This window comes from Aotus nancymaae, unplaced genomic scaffold (assembly GCF_030222135.1).
Source record: "Aotus nancymaae isolate 86718 unplaced genomic scaffold, 86718_ANA_hifiasm-v0.15.2.pri h1tg000072l, whole genome shotgun sequence".
NCBI lineage: Eukaryota > Metazoa > Chordata > Mammalia > Primates > Aotidae > Aotus > Aotus nancymaae.
Window position 1 is genome coordinate 15,852,947 of NW_026988487.1, and position 23,674 is coordinate 15,876,620.

Below are 23,674 nucleotides of genomic sequence, written 5' to 3' on the forward strand. Positions count from 1 at the left end.
ATGAACATTTGTTGAACAGGGGTATAAAGCAGTCTTTATGGCAGATTATGTTTCATGTGTGTTATCTTAATTAATTTTCATAACAACCCTGGGAAACAGGTAGCATTAATCCCCATTTTACAAATGAGAGGAAAACGGAGGTTCAGTGAATTTAGAGGCAGTAACTTCTCCTGATTATATTAATGATGAGCAACAGATCTGGGAGACGGAATGTTCTTACTCATATTTGCTGTCTCCAAAGCCTGTGCCATTGCCACTACACCAAATGGCATTCTTCTCTGGTGTCTGGAAGGGTGCTAATTATAATTATATTAGTTTTTAGCTAGTTTCTTTTCATAGTCTATGCTAGTGTTTAATCACTGTCCTTACTGGCCAAGATCTACCTTCTGATGAACAGATTTTGTGTTACATGTAATTTTCATGGTTTGATCTTCTCTGGAATAGTACTACTGATCATGCTTAAAATAATCTTTAAAATTAGACATAATAGGTTTACTTTTCTTTCATGCATATAGAGAAATGTTATATATCAACCCCCTTTAGAATTTCTGTAGGTCGGTTAATTTCAACAACAGAAAGGCAGAAGCAAGAAAATCCAATTTAGAATGGAAGAGAAAAGTATTTAATCTCTACTGATAGTAATGGTTTAAGCTGTTATATAAGGGAAAGATGCTTAAATAGGACTTAAGCATTTTTTTGCCTTTAGCTTTTACCATAAAAGGAATTCTTCAGTATTTCTAGATAGATAAATTTGACCAAATTGCAAATTGGTTCACTTAAAAGTAGAAGCATTAAAAAAAAAAATGTTTCTTTTATAGGAGCAGCCTTGTCTCCATGTTAATTTATTTTTTAATGGCCCAATCAGAAACACTGGGCCTTGAAAGAGAGCTGCTTCTACAGTTATGCAATGGAGGGCTAGTCTTTGATACGGTATATTGTTTTTCTCTGTAAGCAGCTCACCGTATCAGTTTGTTTACTTTGTTTGTTTGTTTTTTCCTGAATCTCCTCAACTGTGGCTTCTCTCTTGAAAATGCGAATTTAGTATATTGCGAAACTGGAGTGAAAAACAAAATATCCTTTTTAAAATTAGACTCCCTATCTTAAAAATTCTCTTTGGACAATAAATGTAAAAAGGATAAAAGTTATTAACCTAACATATATACAATGGATATTTATATATACCAGCCATGTTTTCTATGAAATTTACATATTATGAAATACAAGTCGTAGGCTGAACTATATGAAATTGTCATTTTTCAGGTCAAAAAATGGGTGAGGGCCAGATACAGTGGCTCATGCCTGTAATCCCAGCACTTTGGGAGGCCTGGAAACATGGTGAGACCCCATCATTATCAAAAAAAAAAAAGGGGGGGAATATTGACACTCTCAAAGCTCATGTAGTTCAACCTAATACATGAATTTGGAATTCCCTAAATAAGACATTTCCTGAAATATTAATTTATACTGTGTTATTCAGCTATTTTTTCAACGAGGGAAAACTCTTTAAAGTTACTTTGGGTTAACCTGAATCATTAAAGCTGTTTGAAATCTTAAATTGAAATCTTAAATTGGTAATACTTTCTTTCTACTTTCTTTTTTTGTTGTTGTTAGTCTCCTTATAACAGATAACAGCTGATAGAGTTGTCTTCTAGGTCAAGAGAGATATAGGAGTTTATTTCTAAAAGATTTTGTGTAATTCATGGTGTTTGTGTCCTTTTTTGGTGATATGTGATTTGGTTGTATTTTCAAAGGTTTGTACTTTCTGGAAATCTGCATGGTGGCTCAGTGGTAGCAAGCTATCCTTTTGATGATTCTCCAGAACATAAGGCCACTGGATTCTATAGCAAAACCTCAGATGATGAAGTCTTTAAATACTTGGCAAAAGCTTATGCTTCAAACCACCCCATAATGAAAACTGGTGAGCCTCATTGTCCAGGAGATGAAGACGAGAGTTTCAAAGATGGAATCACAAATGGTGCACATTGGTATGATGTGGAAGGTATGCAAAGCATTGAATTTGCTACACTTTCCCGCTTGTTTATTGAGTTTTCTTATGTGTTTTCTGAGCAGAAAAGAAGAAACTTTGTAGAAATCTAATTTTTAAAAAATATTATTTCTTTTTACTTTGAAAATTTCAAACTACAGCAAAATTGAAGGACTACGTGAACACCTATCTGTCCTTCCTTTAAATTCACCACTGTTATCTTACCCCAGATACCTTGCCTCTCCTTCTTTCACTTTCTCTCTCTCTCTGCGTGCATGTGCATGCACACACACACATACACGCAGTCTTTTGCCAAACCATCCAAAAATAGGTTACAGATTTTACAACACTTTACCTATAAGTTCCTTAGCATGTATTTCTCAAGTACAGGGACATTTTCCTGTTCAACTATACTATTACCATAACTGAGAAATCAACAATAATTCAATACTGTCATACCACATGCTGTCTGTAACTCAGTTTCCCCCATTATGTCCAAAGTATCCTGGGTAGCCCCTTTTTCTCCAGATCTTGGATCCAATCAAGGTTCAAGCATTGCATTTGGCTCTTGTAAAGAGACCATGCTAATAGTCCTACGGAAAATCCCATAATCTAGATTGTCACTTTCTTCATGATAAAATTAAATCAGATTTCCCAGCAAGGCTATTATATAGATCATGTTGCACATAATATCAGGAGACACATAATGTCCAGCTGCAAGTGGCCAAGTTGGATAGCTTGGTTAATATGATGACCACTGCCAACAAGGTCTATCCATTTAAATTTTTAAAATACTTTTTTTCTTTTTTAGGAGAAAGGGTCTCACTCTTTTACCCAGGCTGCAGTGCAGTAGTACAATCATAGCTCACTGTAATCTCAAACTCCTGGGCTCAAGTGATACTCCTGCCTCAACCTTCTGAGTAGCTAGATCCTCCTGAGGTGCATGCCACCATGCTAGCTAATTTTTAAATTTTTTGTAGAGATGGGGTATTGCTGTGTTGCTGAGGCTGATCTCAAACTTTTGACCTCAAGTGATCCTCTTGCCTCAGCCTCCCAAAGTGCTGGGATTATAGGAATGAGCCACTTCACTCAGCCCAGATATCTCCATTTTACATAAAGGCACATTTTCCTTTTGTATTTTAATCTGTGACGTGATCATGGAATTGTGTGTGTGTGTGTATAAAACATAAATTTGCCAGTTTAACTGTTTAAACATTTTTAAGTATAGACCTCTCTGGCACTAATTTTTACAATGTTGTGCAACTATCACCACTATTTCTAAAACTTGTTCATCATCCCAAACAGAAACTCTATAAGCATTAGGTAATAATTCCCACTCCCTTCTCTATCCCTTACCCCCAGCCATTGATAACCTCTAATCTACTTTCTATCTCTGTGAATTTGCCCATTTTAGATATTTTATTTAACTGGAGTCATGCAATATTCTTCCTTTTGCATCTGGCTTATTTTTCTTAATGTTGTTAAGGGTGATCCATTTTGTAGCAGGTATCAGAACTTCATTCCTTTTTGTGGCTGAATAATATTCCTTGAATGTATATGTTAATAATACATTTTGTTTATCCATCTATTGATGATCACTGGGTTGTTTCCACCTCAGCTACTGGGAATAATGCTATAATGAACGTTGGCATTCAAGTATCTGTATGAGTCCTTAATTTCAATTCTTCTGGATATATAACCAGGAGTAGAATAGCTGGGTCAAATGGTAATTCTATATTTAGCTTTGATAGACTATTTTCCATCATGGATATACCATTTACATTCCTATCAGCAATATATAAGTGTTCCAATTTCTGATGAAATATTATTTTTTAAAGAATTTTTTTTTGAGACAGAGTTTCTCTCTTGTTGTCCAGGCTGGAGTACAGTGGCACTATCTTGGCTCACTGTAACCTCTGCCTCCTGGATTCAAACAATTCTCCTGCCTCAGCCTCCCGAGTAGCTGGGATTACAGGTGCCTGCTACCACACCCAGCTAATTTTATTGTATTTTTAGTAGAGATGGGTTTCATCATGTTGGCCAGGCTAGTCTCAAACTCCTGACCTAAGGTTATCCACCCGCCTCAGCCTCTCAGAGTGCTGGGATTACAAGTGTGAGCCACTGTGCCTGGCAAGAATTGTTAATGCAAGCTTGAATTGTTTACCTTTTTTCTTTAAATATTATGAAAACAGCTATTACTCTTTTGAAACTTTAGGCATACTTTGAATAATAACGTTTTTGTTTTTATGCACAGATGTAGATGTGGAGGGAACTTAGAAGGAACAAGTCAACCAATGTAAATGTCATCAGTGTAAATTTTTTGTTTTCTCAGAGTCTGCCCATGGTGAAATGCCTTAGGCCTTCCTTACCTTTTTATTGGCAGTCACATTATAAAGTGTCTTATGACATGTCTCTTAATGTGTATTTAAACCTTTGAATTACTGTTTTACTTTTTTTTTTTTAATTGCATTTTAGGTTTTGGGGTACATGTGAAAAACATGCAAGGTTGTTGCATAGGTGCATATGTGGCAGTGTGATTTGCTGCCTCCCTCCCCTTCACCTATATCCGGCATTTTCTCCCCATGCTATCCCTCCCCAACTCCCCACCCCCCCGCTGTCCTCCCTCCCCCCCAACAGACCCCCGTGTATAGTGCTCCCCTCCCTGTGTCCATGTGTTCTCCTTGTTCAACACCCGCCTATGAGTGAGAACATGTGGTGTTTGATTTTGTGTTCTTGTGTCAGTTTGCTGAGAATGATGTTTTCCAGGTTCATCCATGTCCCTACAAAGGACGTGAACTCCTCGTTTTTAATGGCTTCATAATATTCCATGGTGTATATGTGCCACATTTTTCCTGTCCAGTCTATCATTGATGGGCATTTGGGCTGGTTCCAGGTCTTTGCTATTGTAAACTGTGCTGCAATGAACATTCGTGTGCATGTGTCCTTATAGTAGAACGATTTATAATCCTTTGGATATATGCCCAGTAATGGGATTGCTGGGTCAAATGGAATTTCTATTTCTAGGACCTTGAGGAATCGCCACACTGTTTTCCACAGTGGTTGAACTAATTTACACTCCCACCAACAGTGTAAAAGTGTTCCTATTTCTCCACATCCTCTCCAGCATCTGTTTTCTCCAGACTTTTTAATGATCGCCATTCTAACTTGCGTGAGATGGTATCTCAATGTAGTTTTGATTTGCATTTCTCTAATGACCAGTGATGATGAGCATTTTTTCATATGTTTGTTGGCCTCATGTATGTTTTACTTTTTATATCAAGCCATGTTTACCCAAAATAGTTCACTAAGTTTGAGAACTTAATACTTTCGTTATGGGATCTTTGGGGTGTTGTTTTTCTGGCTGGAAACCTCCGTGTCTGGTGGTGCCTTTGCCCAAGTTCTTGTCCTGCATCCAGGAAGAATGAGGTATGTAGACAAGTAGAGGGTAAGCAAGATAACGAGGAGCTTTATTGAGTGTTAGAACAGCTCAGAGGAGACCCTCAGTGGGTATTTCCCTCTCTGTAGGCAGTTTGCCCCATCAAGTGTTCAGCTCTCAGCGCAAAGGAGGCCCTGGAGTGGGTGGCTCCTCTCTACAGTTAGGTCATCCTGATGAGTGTTCAGCTTTTAGCAGAGAGGGTAGCTCCTCTCTGCAGCTGGATGTTCCATCATCTCTCCATCCTCTGCCTTGCTCTGGCTGAGCCCAGGGCTTTTATGGACCTCAGAGGGGAGGAAGTGTATGCCAGTTGGTTCATGAGTGGCCACAGGCAGCCTGGAAAAAGGTACCACAAATCCCCATTCCAGTCTGTGGGACTTGCAGCCTAGCCTTCAGCCTTTATGGCCTCCCTGGCCTGAAGGTGGGGCCTTGCCAGGGACCTGTCCCTTTTACCCAGAAGCCGGTCTGCCTCCTCCGCCTTTCATGGTGCCCAGGCTACTTGTGCCAAGGGGCACCTATAGGCCATTGCTGAATCGCCCTCAGTCCCTAACCTTGGTTACATCCCCCATGCTTGTTAGTGCCCAGTTTGCCCGAGCATGTGCTCCACCCCCACCCCCACCCCCAGCGCTGTGACAGTGTGCTGGGTCAGCTCCAACCCCACTCTGAGATAGGAGCAGAGGCAGGAATGGGGAGAGTCCAGGCAGCAGGAGCAGGTACCTTCAAGCCTGCAAGGGTAAGGGAGACCTAGGAGGTTGGGGGGTACAGCTGCTGCCTTCTCCCAGCTCCTGCCGATTCTGTGGAGCATGCACCCCCAGCCACATCCCCTGGCAGCCTGGGGTGCGGGCTCCTGATCCTCGCTGTGCCTGGGCCAGTATCTGGGGCAGGGCTGACATTGCTCCAAGCTCCCCCATTGCCCTGGGGCTAAGGGGTGGCCCGGAGCGGATTGCAGGCCCTGGGCCTGGCCATCAGAAGTGTCAGGCTGGGAGGTCACCCCACACAGGGCGGAGACCAGGGACGTGGTCCCAAGTGGCCCACGCAGAGCCTCTGCCCGAGGCCCAGGAACCCAGCACCCTCGGTGGGGTGGGCGTAGTGGCTGCGCTGCTGGCCAGGTCCCCAAAGCTGGAGCCGCTCCTGCCTCCCACCCCGCCCCTGAAGCACGGCCCCAGCTCCACATAGGGGTCTCTATCTGCCTGACTACACTACTACCCTGCTGTGCTGCTCCGGGCCTGACCCCATTGCAGCAGTCCCCAGGGCAGCGGGCTGTGAGGGGTGATAGCAGAAGGGGATGGCTGTCCACCTCCTTCCTGCGCCCTCCGACCTGCTGCTGCTATCACTTTCTAGAGTTTTCTAATCCTCCTATAGTTTCTACCAGTGTTTCTTGTATATAAGAAGCATTCAAAAAGAGATTTGACATACTATTTAGAAGTCAAACCTTCTCCCCAAAACAATTAGAGATAATTTGAAAATCATTTAAAAAATGTTTATCGATAAGGGACTTACTTTAATGTATATTTTTTACATTTTATTTAGTATATTTAATAAAACCTGACTTTGTGAACTGGTGGTTTTATAATCTAGTCAAGTTGCTTCATTAATTTGAGATGATGTTACTTAAAATAATGGAGTAAATAATTAACTTTGCCTTTTTGGAAAAAGTTGTAAAAGGTTAGAAAGTAATTTCTAATTGACAATTAATTGAGGAAGGTAAATCTATCTCATACTACTTAAAAAATAAATATCCGGCCGGGCGCGGTGGCTCAAGCCTGTAATCCCAGCATTTTGGGAGGCCGAGGCGGGTGGATCACGAGGTCAAGAGATCGAGACCATCCTGGTCAACATGGTGAAACCCCGTCTCTACTAATACAAAAAAAAAATTAGCTGGGCATGGTGGCGCATGCCTGTAATCCCAGCTACTCAGGAGGCTGAGGCAGGAGAATTGCCTGAACCCAGGAGGCGGAGGTTGCGGTGAGCCAAGATCGCGCCATTGCACTCCAGCCTGGGTAACGAGCGAAACTCTGTCTCAAAAAATAAATAAATAAATAAATATCCTGCCTCTACCAAAAGTAGGTATACTTTGGTATTAATGCCAGAGATTATTTGGAAAGCTGGTTATCATCAGATTTTCCTGATTATTCAAACATCTGAAGAAGCTAAATTATGCTACTATTATTTTTTTTTATGAGCATCAACTTTTCTTTTGTTTTAGCTGAATGGTCAGGTATGTCCTATATTATTTATATAATAAATAGCTTATTTCTCTTCCTACCTCAGCAAATATTGAACAGTTTCCCCTTCAAGAGAAGCTGTGATGGTTTTAGTTTCAACAGGGTGAATTCATTGTGTTTAATGAGTAAGATGTTGTGAAACCTTGTGACTTGGCATGTATTCAAAAAACCCGGATGTCCTGGAGTTTTTTTTTTTTTTTTTTGAGACAGAGTCTTGTTCTGTTGCCCAGGCTGGAGTACAGTGGTGTGGTCTCAGCTCACTGCAACCTCCACCTCCTGAGTTCAAATGATTCTCATGCCTCAGCCTCCAAGTAGCTGGGATTGCAGCCGCTGCACTGGCTGATTTTTTGTGTTTTTAGTAGAGACAGGGTTTTGCCATGTTGGCCAGATTGAGCTTGAATTCCTGGCCTCAAGTGATCCGCCTGCCTCAGCTTCCCAAAGTGCTGGGATTATAGGCATGAGCCACATGTCCAGCTGAGTAATTTTACTGATGCTCTATGTGATATATTTAGGAATTCTAGCTTAAAGAAGTATAGACCTTTAGAGCTGAAAGTGAATGTATTGATTTAGTCCAACCCTTTTGTTTTAGAGAAAATCAAGGCCTGAGAGAGGAACTAACTTATGCAATATAATTTATTCATATAGCAAATATTTACTGAGTTCCTGCCATGCCACATACACTGTATTAGGTAATGGGTATATAGTGAGAGCAAAACAGAAACAACTCCTGCTCTCAAGAATCAGACAGTGTATTAGAAGTGTGCAGTGTGGGGTGATTTGGCCCCTAGTGCCTTTGCCTTCATTGCCAGGGCTGACCCAGCATATCTAGCTATAAGGGTAAGCCTTGTTTCTCTCAACATGTCTCTCAAACCTCAAAGATTCATTTAGGAAATGGCTATCCTAATAAGGCTGATGAATAGTCACATCCCCTTCTAAAGCCTTGTTTTTGTGAGTCCTACTCTGGACTTGTTCATGTAGCAGGACGCCTTTTTTTTTGAGACGGAGTTTCGCTCTTGTTGCCCAGGCTGGAGTGCAATGGCGCGATCTCAGCTCACTACAACCTCCACCTCCCGGGTTCAAGTGATTCTAGTGCCTCAACCTCCCAAGTAGCTGGAATTACAGGCATGCACCACCACGCCCAGCTATTTTTGTATTTTTAGTAGAGACAGGGTTTTACCATGTTGGTCAGGCTGGTCTTGAACTCCTGACCTCAGGTGATCCACCTGCCTCAGCCTCCCAAAGTGCTGGGATTACAGGCCTGAGCCACCTCACCCGGCTGCCTTTTTTTTTTTTTTTTAAATCACAGTGTGCTGATTTGTATGCCATTTGCCTACCATTCTTTCTTCACAGTTTTGAAGACATTATAAAAATCATATGATGTTTTAGTATGTTTATTCCAAAGCAGATTTAATAAAAACTGAACTGTAGTTTTAGGTAAACTTTTAAGCCATGTTGTATGCCCGTATCCCAGATACTTGGGAGGCCAAGGCAGGAGGATCTTGAGTTGCCCAAGCCCAGCCTGGGCAAAATAATGAGACCCTGTCTCCAAGAAAACAAACAAAAAAGAATTGCCTTCTTTCAACATATACAATTTAAGGAAGGGCAGGCAATTTATAATTGGAATTATTTGATCAAAGATCATGGTTTTTTTTTAACTTTTAAAAGTTTTCTTGGGCAGAACATTGTTATATTTCATTTTCTTGCAGATAGAAGAACAGTAGAGGGCAGTGCAGTAGAAGGCAGTGCAGTGTAGTGGCAGAAAGAGAGCTTTGGAATCCCATTGCCTTAGATTGGAATCACAACCTAAGCTGTGTGTGTGTGTCGTGTGGGTGAAAAAGAGAGAAATAATCTGGGACAAGTTAATGAATTTCTTTAAACCTCAATTCTCACATATATAAAATTAAGATAAATACTATCTACTCACAGGATTAGGAGCCTCAAGTGAGAATGTGTATAAAGCACCTTAGCCTAGCATTTGGTGCTATGACTACTTACCTCTACTAGAGTTTAAACCTCTTGAAGGTAGGGACTTTGTTTTATTCCATTTTCTATTTCTAGCACACAGATCCATGCTTGGTATATGGAAGATAAACAGTAGTCTTTTTTGAATAAATGAATTTTTGCCATCCAAAATTTAAATACATAGTTATTTAAAATCTTAGATCTTTAGGTAATCTTATAAAAATTTCTAAAAATACTCTTCCTAGTTTTGCTCCTACTCTGAGAAACTAAGCTTGCCTTACTGGTAGATTCTAGTTCAGTATTATTTGAACTTTTTTTCTTACTTGTAACCTATAATATAAAATACCTTTTAGTTGTTTATGTACATTTCATATATATATGTGTACATAAAAAAATTCATGAAACAATACTTTTACTATACATTCTGGTATTATTTCTTTTAGTTTGTTCTATATCATTCTTTTAAAAGTATGTCTGAACCCACTAATATATCTCACAACCCACTAATGGATGATGACCTACAGTTTGTAAAAACACTATTATTGGTCACCCTGTGGTAGAATTCATTTATTTTCAAATTCTAAGTAGGAACAAAACACCTTACAAGTTGTGCATAACTTATTATTTGGATGTTTCTTCCTGACTTGTTTTTTGTTTTTGTTTTTGTTTTTTTGAGACAGAGTCTTGCTCTGTCGCCAGGCGTCAGGCTGGAGTGCAGTGGCACGATCTTGACTCACTGCAACCTCCGCCTCCTGGGTTCAAGCAATTCTCCAGCCTCAGCCTCCCAAGTAGCTGGGACTACAGGCACACACCACCATGCCCAGCTAATTTTTGTATTTTAGTAGAGATAGGGTTTCACCATGTGGGCCAGGATGGTCTCGATCTCTTGACCTCTTGATCCACCTGCCTCAGCCTCCCAAAGTGCTGGGATTACAGGTGTGAGCCACCTCTCCCGACCTCCTCCTGACTTGTTTATATGTTTCAGTTATTTCCAGTGAGGACTGAGCCACAAATATTTATGTCAGATGTTCTATTTTTAGATTGCCTTCCCTGAAATACAAGTGAATGTTGAGTTAGGAAATCGATCAGAAATATAGTTGTCAGGCCTGTGTATTGCTCTTGTGAGTCTATGGAGTCTGATTAGTTAGGACAGCTGCCATAAAGCTTTATATTTGTCTTCTTAAGCCACTATAAATTTGAGGCTGAGCCCTTTCAAACTAGTAATTATGATTGTTTTCTTCTCTGGAAGAAGAAGAAACTGTTCTGTGGATTTATCAAACTTTCTTCCCTCTCCTTTTATACAATGGACACAGTTATGAAATGTGGCCAGAAAGCATATAATGTAACCAATTCAGTTTTTTTGTGTGAATATCACCTCCTTTTATCATGCAGACAACTATTCTTTCCCCAAAGTAGAGATCAGACTGAGCAGTAGCAATGTGTTTTAAATATCGAAGTATGTTTGGCTGGAAGTAGATTGCTGATGGAAAAGGAAGAGCATGAGGAAAATAATTACCCACATGTTTTCAACAACACTGTTGAAAGGTTAGATTGGGTCCAGAAATGGACCAGAAAGCTTATTTTCGAGGAGTATTTTCTGTATCATTAAATAGGGTATCATGAATTAACCCGTTTAACACCAGAAAATTGTAATCTAAAACAAAAAAAGAACCAAATGAACAGTGTATAACTGTAAAAATACAATATCTGATATTAAGAAATAGACAAATCCATACATACAGTAGGAAGTTTAAAATAGGCCTCTTTCAGTAATTGTTATATCATAAAAACAAAAATGTGAATAAGGATACAGTGATTTAAATAACATAAATAAATCAATCTGACTTAATGAACAATGTACAGAATACTGTCCTTACATCTAATTTTCCTGCAGAGTCTGTTTACTAATTTGAGGTGTAGATGACTAAGAAACCAGCTGTCACACTTAGTGAAGATGCATCTGGTTCTATTAGTGCTGTGTTACTTTAAGATTATATATTAAAAATCAAACAACAAACATACACAGCTTAAAATAGGCCCAGGAGCAGTAGAGCACACCTGTAATTCCAACACTTTGGGAGGCTGAAGTAGGAGCATTGCTTGAGGCCAGCCTGAGCAATGTGGCGAGACCTCATCTCTTAAAAAAATACAAAAATTAGTGGGTATGGTGGTACATGCCTGTAGTCCCAGCTACTTGGGAGGCTGAGGCAGGCGGATAGTTTGAGCCCAGGAATGTGAGGCTGCAGTGTTCTATGATTATGCCACAGCACTCCAGCATTTTTTTTTTTTTTTTGACAGGGTGAGACCCCATGTCCAAAAAAAAACAAAGCTTTTAACAAAGGTTCATAGATGAAGTCTAATTCTTCTTAGCATGGCAACAAAGATCCCACATTCTGACTCAAGCCTATAATTTTAGCCTTAGCTCTTACCTCTCCTCTGCCACCGGACTACTTGTCCTTCCCAAATGTGAACCTTCTTCACATGTTAGGTTATTCTCTGTCTGAAATGATTTTCACCAGCTTAGCTGTAATCTTTTCTGAAACCTCTCCTGAAATAACTGTCACTATCCTACCTTCGAGAGCTTATTGTTTATACAGTATCATCAGTATAATACTTACCCACTTATGTTGTTAATAGTTTTTTTTGTGTGTTTCCTCTTAGTGTGTGAATTCTTTGATGATAAGGACGGTGCAGTGTTATTCATTTTGGAGTTATCTTTGTGCAAAATGTCTTGGCAGGAAAGAGTCCTAGAGGAGGGAAAACTAGAGAGGTTTTTACAGTCATCTTTAATGAGGTCTCTTTGGAGATAAGGGCTTTATCTAGAGGGCATGTAGGAGAATGAAAAGGGAATATAAAATATATAAGAAAGTATGCAAGAAGAATTGCAGAATTGATCATCATTTAAATGGTAGAACAGAATGTCAAGGAGAGGATGTTAGAGATATGACTTTGAGGATTTTGAATCTGGATAAGAAAAAATGGGAGTGGAAAAAACTAATTGGATGGTGGGGGGGGAGAGAGAGAGAGAGAGAGAGAGAGAGAGAGAGAGAGAGAGAGAGAGAGTGTGTGTGTCTTCAGGTGAAAGAGTAGTGAAAACTGGAAATATTAATAGTACTTGATTTACTAGTCACAAGTACCCAATGGGAAGTTAGGAAATAGGTTTTAGAGCTAGGGAGAGAGGTCAAGATGAGAAAGAGATTTAGGAGTTCTGAGACATTTGGAAAGCATATGGCAGTGTACATGATTTTTAAAATTGAATTGATAGTGTTTCCTGGCATAATTTAATTGCGTGGAGCTAGAAGTTCAACCAGAACATATATATAAATGAACAGATGGGTGCTTTTTTTAACCTCCAAACGGTATGCATTTTGTACTGGGATGTTTTCCTTAAGGAATGCCAACAATTAAGATATTAATTCTCAGCCTGATCATATTTTAAAGGTACAGTTGATAATCAAATGTGCATTAGTAAAGTACTTTTGGTCTTACCTGATCTTGCACATTAAAGAGCTGGTTGATGCTTTTTCTTCCCTTTATTTTCTCTTTTAAAATCTGAGTGCTACCATATTTAAAAGGAAAGCAAAAAGGTAAAACAATACTTGAAACAATATTTGCTTGGAGTCATGAGTTGGCTTTGGTAAACTGAAACATAACCTAATATAAAGGCTGACCTTTAGGAGCAGTGCAGTTGTGTACTTTGTAACGTGTTAATAGGCCTACATGAAGGTTGAGAACCTACCACTGCTTTAGGATTTGGCCCCCCAGTCTTTAGATCTAATGTGTATAAATTGGATGTACTTTTTTCTTTTCCTGTTTTCCTGTTTAACTCAGGTGGTAGAGAATGGGAGAGTACAATTAAAAAAAAAAAGTTGAAAAAAAAATACAGTTCAAAGAGCTGTGTGGGAGACAGTGTTAACCAAGTTCAACAAAAATAAAAACAGATTAAGGACTGTGTAATTTAGTTTAATTCTGTAGAATCATATCATTAGCAAATATATATTCAGTGGGAGTGGTGAAGGAAATAGATTTTCAAAAGATAAGTTGCTCAGAATACAAAGACCAGGTTCAGTTACTTAAGATTTGATCAACATGAACTTGAATTTTAAAATTAGGAATTTAAGTAATTTTTTAAAGGACAACCTCTGATTGTCACATTCACTTGGCCCAGATTTTCCACCTAAAATTTTTTATGAACATTATGCTCATTAGCTTTTAAAAATATCTCAGAGAGTACAAAGTTATCACTTGATAACTCACTTATTGTCTGTAAAAAATTATTCAGAATATTCAAAGTTGTGAGAGAATTTCTCAATATCCTTTGAAGTAGTTTTAATAAAGTAATATCATTAAGCTCCAAATTGAAAGATAGGGTAGAAATTGTCTATTTTCTAAGACTTTAAAATGCTTTTCCTATTTAAAAAAACACATTATAGTTTTCCTGTAAACGATTAATAGGGTTCTTGTGTAGTGCAGCTTGGTACTTTATAGTTGGCCTGCAGAGGCAAGTGAAAAAACAAAGCAGAAAAACCCGCTGTGTTTAAGTCTTAACACTGAAGCATTGACTGTGTTTTTTTCTTTTGGCTTTCTGTTTGAGACAGAAGAATCTTTAAAAGAAGGATTAAATTTATTAGTCTCCCCTCCCCTTTAATACTAGATCTTTCTGTAGTGAAAACAGTGATAAGAGACTTGTTTCCTAATAAAGATAGATTGAGTATCTTAAAACATATGAAGATTAGTTGCATGACAAATCGATTCAAAGAGTTTAATGGAAATGAGTAGATCACTTGATCAGAAGATTTAGCTACCCATAACAGTTAGCATTGGTATTGATGAGAATTTGCAGTAGTACTAGACAGATTCCCAGTGGTTACACTTTGAGTCTTGTTCTTTGATACTGGTAAATGAATGGTAGGTTTCTTTCTTCCCTTCCTTTCTTCTTCTTCTTCTTCTTTTTTTTTTTTTTTTTGAGACAGAGTTTTGCCATGTTGCCCAGGATGGTTTCAAACTCCTGGGCTCAAGTGATCCACCTGCCTCAGCCTCCTGAGTGCCTGGGACTACAGGCATGCGCCACAAGGTCTGGCTAATTTTTATTTGTATTTTTTTGGCAGAGACAGGGTTTCACTATGTTGGCCAGGCTGGTCTCGAACTCCTGACCTCAAGTGATCCGCCCACCTCGGCCTCCCAAAGTGCTGGGATTATAGGCATGAGCCACTGTGCCCAGCCGGGAATGATAGGTTTCATTGTACATTGTATTCAGTTTTTTCAGAGCATAGAAAAGTGCATTAAAAGGTAGGTTTATAAGCAAATTGTATACCTTTTGACTTCTTGTCAATTCTCCTCTTTGAGTGGAAGAAATACTCTAAGTCAGTGATTTTCTTTTTTTTTTTTTTTTTTTTTTTGAGACGGAGTTTCGCTCTTGATACCCAGGCTGGAGTGCAATGGCGCGATCTCGGCTCACCACAACCTCCGCCTCCTGGGTTCAGGCAATTCTCCTGCCTCAGCCTCCTGAGTAGCTGGGATTACAGGCACGCGCCACCGTGCCCAGCTAATTTTTTGTATTAGTAGAGACGGGGTTTCACCATGTTGACCAGGATGGTCTCGATCTCTTGACCTCGTGATCCACCCGCCTCGGCCTCCCAAAGTGCTGGGATTACAGGCTTGAGCCACCGCGCCCGGCCTAAGTCAGTGATTTTCAAGCTGAGGCACATTTGGGGATAGTGGGGAGCATGGGAGGCAGAGGTTGCAGTGAGCCACAATCGGTCCAGCCTGGGCAACAGAGCCAGAACCTGCCTCAAAATAATCATAATAATAATAATATAAGCCATGACTGCACCACTGCACTCCAGCCTGGATAACAGAGCCAGACCCTGTCTCAAAATAAGAACAAGAATAATAAAGAAGAAGAAGGAACAGCTGCAGCAATAAAATAAAAAGTCTTGAAAGTGGCCATAGAAAAATGATGTGTGTATAAAGGGGAAGAAAAATTCAAATGATGAATTTCTCAGCAAAAGCCATTAGAGGCAGAAGGTAATGATACAAAATTATTAAAGCACTCTGAAAAACAAACAGCTAAAAAACAAACAGCAGAAACAACAAAATACCAAGCCACAATCCAGAGTTTTATATCCAATAAAAATGTCCTTCAAGAATGATGGCAAAATACACATTCTCAGAGATGGAAAACTAAGAGAATCCATTATAAGCAGACTTGCTTTAAAAGAAATGTGAAAGAAAGTTCTTCAGGTAGAAGAGAAATGATACCACAGAGAGACTTAGAACTTCTGGAATGAAGGAAAAGCAACATAAATGGTAAATATAATTAGCTATTTTTCTCCTCTTAAGTCCCTTAGAATGTGTATGATAGTTGAAAGTAAAAACTATAACATTGTTTAGTGGGGCTTTCAATACAGCATGTATATATAAGTCAAGTACAACATAAAAGGGGAGGATAAAGGGTATGGTATGTAGGTTTGTACATTCCTCTTGGAAGTAAAATATTAATTTCAGGTAGAACTGTGAAAAGTTAAGTATGTAAATTGCATTTACTAGAGCAACTAACCAGTACAGTTAAAAACACAATTCCATAGAAGGCAGGAAAGGGGAGGCAGTGGGATTACAATGAGAGGGGCAAACAGAAAAAATAATTAGAAAGTAGACCTGAATCCAAACATATCAATAATTATATTCAGTGTAAATGGTGCAAACACACCAACTAAAAGACAGGAATTGTAAACCTGAATTAAAAATAAGACCCAACTCTATGCCATCTATGCAACTACAAGTAACTCTATTTATTTAGTTAATTTTTATTTATTTATTTATTTATTTATTGAGATGGAGTCTTACTCTGTCACCCAGATTTTGGAGTGCAGTGGTGCGATCTCGGTTCACTGTAACCTCTGCTTCCGGGTTCCTAAGTGTTCTCCTGCTTCAGCCTCCCAAGTAGCTAGGACTGTAGGTGCCCACCACCACGCCCAGCTAATTTTTGTATTCTTATTAGAGACAGGGTTTCACCATGTTGGCCAGGCTGGTCTTGAACTCCTGACCTCAAATGATCCACCTGCGTTGGCCTCCCAAAGTGCTGGGATTACAGGCGTGAGCCACCACACGAGGCCAGAAACTCACTTTAAATATAATGGTATAGTAAGTTAAAAGAATGGAAAAAAAAATACACCATACACACACACACAAACCAAAAGAACAATGGAGTGGCTATATGACTATCAGGTAAAACAGACATCAGAGCAAGGAAAAATACCAGAGATAAAGAGGGACATTACATAATGATAAAAGGGTAGATTCACCAAGATGACATAATTCTAGATAATTAAGATAGCTATTAAATTTTACATATGCAAAAAACTTAGATTAGTTTACATTTACATGGCCCTGAAATTGTTATTTTTATGTGTTGTCTGTTTTGTTTCCTCACCAGGACTCTAAACTCTGGATGGAAATATATCTCTTGTTTATAATTCCCAATAATCTTAGTATAATGTCTTATACATATTGACCATTGCATTGCGACCAATGTAGTGGTAAAAATTGGAACAGATTTTTAATAAATATGTACAATGAATAGCATGTGTGTGTTTATGTGTATATGTACAAGTTAAAGTTACCACAGATGATTATAGGTCAGCAATGACTAAAGGTGACTAATATCACTAAATATGGCTTGGTAGGGATAGGAAAATCAGCATCTTACCTATTTCCTGCCAGACCCAAGGGAGTAAGAGGAAGCTAAAAGATTGCCTTGTCCTAGGAGACAAGGTTAAGACCTTGTTACTAGGCTTATGGTGATCATAAACCTGCATATATACTGAGAAGACAAAGTCTATTTGACATCCCCACATGGATATTCAGTGGGCATTTCAAACTTAATGCATTAAAAGCAAACATCTTAATTTCTCACTGCTCCAACCTCCTTTCATTCAACATATATTTATTGAAGATATACTATGTGCCAGGTACTGCTATAGTGCTTGGAATATCCATCAATGGGCATAACAAAGATCTCTGCCCTTGTGTTATAATCTGGCAGGGAGAAACAGGCAGTAGACAATAAACATAATAGGTAAATTGTTAAGTGTTGTAGAAAAAAGAACAAGGTACAAAAAGCACCGGTGCCAGTACCAGTACCAATAACAGTGCCAGTGCCAGCACCAGTGGTGGCTTCAGTGCTGGTACCAGCCTGACCACCACTCTCATATTTGGGCTCTCCGCTGGCCTTGGTGGAGCTGTTGCCAGCACCATCGGCAGCTCTGGTGCTTGTGGTTTCTCCTACAAGTGAGATTTCAGATATTGTTAATCCTGCCAGTCTTTCTCCTCAAGCCAGGGTGCATCCTCAGAATCCTACTCAACACAGCACTCTAGGCAGCCACTATCAATCAATTGAAGTTGACAGTCTGCATTAAATCCATTTGCCATTTCAAAAAAAAAAAAAGGGGGTAAAAGTAACTGGGAGTGCTCGTAGATGGGCTTGGGAATAGTGATGGAGGAATGTAAGTAGCAACTTCAAATGGGGAGGTCAGGATGACCTGATGTCAGAATGACCTAACTTCATTGTCATATTGAAATTAGAGCAAAGAGCCAGAGTTGAGGAAGTTAGTCAAGTAGTCCTTATTACTATCTGGGGGAAGAGCATTCCAGGCAAAGGGAACAAGTAGAGCAAAATCAGGAGGTACTTAGAATATCCAGTGAACAGCAAGGAGGCCATGTGTCTGGTGCAGAGCCAGTGATGGGGAGAGTGTAAGTTTAGGAAGGAAGGCTGGGTGATGGGGGTCAAATCATATAGGGCCTGGGGCCACTGAAAAGACTTTGAATTTTAGTCTGAGTGAAATACAGGGAGTCACTGAACTGTTTTGAACAGGGAAATAAACATCTGACTTGCATTTTAACAGAATTACTCTGGCATCTCTGTTGAGCAAAGAATATAGAAGGGAAAGGGCAGAAACAGGGGAACCTTTTAAGGGTGATTGCAGAAATACATGCAGAGAAATGACAGTGGCTTGTACAAGGCCACAGCAATGGAGATGAGGAGAAATCTTTGGATTCTGAATATATTTTGAAATTAGAGTTGGCATGGTTTTCTGACATTTTGGATGTAAAATGTGAATCCAAGGCTTTTTGCCTGAGCAACTACTTAATAGAAGGATGGAAGTGGCATTAACTTCAGTGGGAAAGACTGTGGGTGCAGCAGGTTTGGAGAAGATGAGTAGCTGAGTTTTGGATATGTTAAGTCTGTGATAACCAAGTAAAGATTTTGAATAGGCAGTTGGATGTACAAGTTTGGAGCCTGGGAAGAACTCCAGGCTAGAGATAGAAATTTGAGATCATGTTTAAAACCATGGGTCTGTATGAGTTTCATTATACCAAGGAAATAAGTAGTAAGAGAAGAGGACCAAGGGCAGAGCCTTAGGGATGCCACATCTGTTGCCTTTGTTCTCTTTCATCTTTTCAGTAAGTGGCACCACTAACTCCCTGATTTCTCAAGCCTAAAATCTAGAAGTCATCTTTGATTTCTTCCTTCTACAACCAGATCTGTCCTCTTTGTCTCCACTACTACCAACTAGTTCAAGTCACCATTATCTTCTAATTCATCTCCATGCTTCCCCTTTTGCCCCCCTGCAGTCATTTTGCATCCAGCAGTCAGAATGATCTTGACAGAAGGAAGGTAATTCCAACTGTATCACACTTCTGTGCAAAGCCTGCCAGTGTTCTGCACAGCAAACATTGTAAATGAATATTCTGACTCACAAATCAGTGTGAAATATTGTCAAACATGAAATGAGTGAAAAGGCAGCCTACAGAATGGAAAAAAATATTTTTGCCCTAATAAAATATTAACCCCCTAAAAAGGGTTAATATCTAGAATATACAAAGAACTCCTACAACTCAACAACAAAAAACAAATAATCTAATTTAAAAATGGGCAAAGGACTGAAATGGACATTTCTCTAAAGAAGAATGGCCAAAAAACATTGAAAAGATGCTCAACATCACAAATTATCACATACTCATGTTCATTACAGCATTATCCGCAATTACCAAGAGCTGGAAGCAACTAATTGTCAATTGACAGATGAATGGATAAAGAAAAGTTTATATATATAAAAAATGGAATATTATTCAGCCTTAAAAAAGAAGGAAATCCTGTCATGTGCTAAAACATAGAGGAAGCTTAAGGATATTACGCTAGGTGAAATAAGCCACAAAGAAAAAATACTGCATAATTCCACTTATATGAGGTATCTGAAGTAGTCAAACTCTTAGAAACAGAAAGTAGAAAGGTGATTGCCAGGAGCTGGGAAGAGAGGGAAAAGGGAAGTTGTTTAATGGTATGGAGATGAAAATGCTCTAGAGCTCTATTGCACAACAATGTGAATATAGTTAACACAATTGTACTGTACATGCAAGAATGGTTGCTATGGTGAATTTTGTATTGTGTTCTTTAGTGCCATAAAACAAAAACAAAATCCCTCCAGTGGTTCCTACCGCACTTGGAATAAAATCCCAAACTCCTTACCCTAGCTGCCAAAGCCCTTTATGATTGTTTTTCCAGAATCCATCAAACTCCTCTTGTGCTATTCTTCCCTTGTCTGTTATTGTCCAGCCACAGTAGCTTTCTTTCTATTCCTTACATTCACCAAACTTTTTCCTCTGCCTTTGGAATGTTCTTCCTGCTGACTTTTACCAGGCTGGCTGCATCTTGTTTTTCAGATCTTGACTTAACATACCTCCTCACAAAGCCTTTTATTTTTTTTGAGATGGAGTTTTGCTCTTGTTACGCAGGCTGGAGTGCAATGGTGTGATCTTGGCTTACCGCAACCTCCACCTCCTGGATTCAAACCATTCTCCTGCCTCTCAGACTCCCGAGTAGCTGGGATTACAGGTGTGGTGCTGGCTAATTTTTGTATTTTTAGTAGAGACGGGGTCCCAGGGTTTCACTATGTTTGTCAGGCTGGTCTCGAATTCCTGACCTCATGATCTGCCTGCCTCAGCCTCCCAAAGTGCTGGGATTACAGGCGTGAGCCACCACGCCCGGCCCTCACAAAGCCTTTTTATGACTACCTGGTTGCCACCAGTCACTAGCTATATCACATCACTCTACTTAAATTTTCTGCCTAGCACTTCTTACTCTCTGATATTTTTCTTATTTATCTTTATTTACTCTCTGCTTCCCCTATATAAGAATTTTGTAAGTTTTAAAAATTTTAGAATTTAAATTTTAAAAATTTAAATTCTCATAAAAGAATGTTATAAGAAAGCAGGGACCTTGTCTGTTTTGTTCATCACCATATCTCCAAGCACCTAGAATAGTGCCTGGCATATAGTAGGTGCTCAGTAAATATTTGCTAAATGAAAACTGAAATTCCTAGTTTTAAATGATTATTTCTTGAAAAGAACTGCTCTTCTCCCCAAGCTCCAGACCTGTCTTTTTGGATTCCTTCTTGGGTATTTCTATCTAAATATTCTGCAAATACCTCAAATTCAACATGCCCCTCTCCACTCAGTTACTCTTTCAGATCTTATTTTTTCTTTGTTAATGGCATCATTATTAGCCCAATTGATCAGGCCAGAGGTCTTCTTTGATTCCTTTCTTTCTCTCAATTCCCACCATCTATCAGATCCTGTCAGTATCCTATCTCACATCTTTCCCTTCTCTTCCACATAGTTGCCACCACATCATTTTAGGCCTAATTACTTTTTACTTGGATCATTGTAAGAAACCATCTAACTGGGCTTTTTGCTTCCAATCCCCCATGCCTTTCCAGACTGTACTATCTATCTTCTATTCATATTGCTACTTTTCTGTTCAAAACTAACAAATAAAATGTTATTTTTTTATGCCTTGGAAAGCCAAGGAAACCTTTATCCTCAGCCTCCTTTAGACCCCACTTACCTTTCCAGCCTCACCCTTCATGACACCCCTGCAGCTCTGTGCTCCTGCTCTAATACTGTGGCCTTATCAGTCTCACAGCTGGTGGTCAGCATACACCAGCAGCCTCCACCTTTACAAAGCCATTTCCCCTGCCTGCAGTGCTCCTGGACCCCTACATCCCTTTTGCTGACTCATAGTTTTAAGATCTAACTAAAAAACTGCCTCCCCCAAGAAGCCTTTATAGATCTTCCCTCAACTCCAAAATTGAAATTAGTGGCATAGACCCATAATATCTCTATTATTAATAACATTTTTTTCTTTTTTTTTCTGAGACAGGATCTTACTTTGTTACCCAGGCTTGAATGCAGTGGTGCAATCTTGGCTCACTGCGGCCTTGACCTCCTGGGCTCAAGCGATCCTCCCACTTCAACCTCCTGAGTAGCTATAACTACAGGCGTGTGCCACCATGCCTGGCTACTTTTTTGTGTATTTTTTGTAGAGATGGTTTTACCACATTGTCTAGGCTGGTCTCGAACTCCTGAGCTCAAGCAATCTGCCCACCTCAGCCTCCCAAAGTGCTAGGATTACAGGCGTAAGCCACCTCACCCAGCCTATTATTTTTTAAATTGTGGTAAAGTATACATAATATAAAATTTACCATTGTAACTGTTTTTAACTGTACAATTCCCTGGCATTAAGTACATTTACATTGTTGTACAGCATTCGCCACTGTCCTCTACTACCATATTTAATTATTTATGGATGTAGTTGTCCCCTCCTGTGATTGGAAACAAATGCTTGGCATTATTTATAAGTGCTCGAATTAACATGAGTGAATGAGAATATAATCACATCATCTCCTTTATGTATCCTGAGATTAGACGGCACATCACCAGCATCATTGTAATCCTGCTTGGGTAACTTTAGGGTTGTGTTCCGTTTTCTTCTTTGTACTTCTTATTCAAAATGGCATTGGTTAGAGTTCATAGAGTCCTGGATTTTTAAAGGTTCTTTGCCCAATTTCTTCTTTACTAGTTTTTGATGCTTTACACTTAACCTAGCTTTTTCGTCTTACCGATATCTATTCTATAAATATGCCAGTGAAATGGAGCATATTGTATTAGGTAAGGTGTGCTTATTTCAAGAACTACATGTGTTTCAAGGCACATAATGAAACTTCAGCAAAAATGAGGTTAAGAGTTTAGTCTCCAGTAATATTGCTGCAATTTTATTTCTGTCAGGTTTTGTTATTTTTGCTATATTGTTTGTTTTTCTTCAATGTTTATTTTTTATTTTATTATTATTATTATACTTTAAGTTCTGGGGTACATGTGTGGATCTTGCAGGATTGTTACATAGGTATACACATGCCATGGTGGTTTGCTGCCTCCATCCCCCCACCAACTATATTAGGTATTTCTCCTAATGTTCTCCCTCCCCAATCTCCCCACCTCCTGCTATCCCTCCCCAGCCCCCTTCTTCAATGTTTTATAAGCCCCTGTTCTTTGATGAACTCCTAATAAGCTGTGCTTTAAACTATGACATTGACCTTTCTCCAGAAACAGGTTTCAGAATTGTCTTTTTCATGTTCTCTCCCTGCCTTTTCTCTTATAATCAAATCAGCATATTTTGTTTTTGTTTTTGTTTTGGAGACAGTCTCAATCTATTGCCCAGGCTGGAGTGCAGTGGCACTATCTATGTTCATTGCAACCTCTGCCTCCCAGGTTCAAGTGATTCTCCTGCCTCAGTCTCCCGAGTAGCTGGGACTACAGGCACGTGCCACCACACCCAGCTAATTATTTGTAGTTTTAGTGGAGACAGGGTTTCACCATGTTGCCCAGGCTAGTCTCGAACTCCTGAGGTCAGGCAATCCGCCTGCCTCCGCCTCACAAAGTGCTGGGATTACAGGCAGGAGCCATTGCGCCCCACCCAAATTAGTATGTATTTTTAAACATCATAAATGCGAGAGTTGGAAGGTTCTTTTGTGATTATCTAACATATTCACTTTGCATATAAATAAATAAATACCCATGTTAATGCCAAGGGGTTCTCATCCAGTAAGTGGCAGAAGAATCTATGATGCAGGGATATCTGTTGGTGCTATCAATGAAAGGGAAATTATTCTCCCTCCTGATCTGAAGGATCCTGTGTCACATCATCTGAAATGCACTGGGGTTTGAGGAAAG

General features: G+C 39.4%; 1 protein-coding gene across 3 annotated transcripts in view; it reads left to right on the top strand.

Annotated features, from left to right (window-relative positions):
- The window catches only part of CPD (carboxypeptidase D), a 78,620-nt gene that overhangs the window by 4,215 nt on the left and 50,731 nt on the right, over positions 1 to 23,674 (top strand). For all 3 annotated transcript variants that reach the window (XM_064367661.1, XM_064367662.1, XM_064367664.1), the window contains exon 2: positions 1,752 to 1,999. In XM_064367661.1, the coding sequence (XP_064223731.1) occupies positions 1,752 to 1,999 (248 nt within the window). The remainder of the gene's footprint in view (positions 1 to 1,751; positions 2,000 to 23,674) is intronic.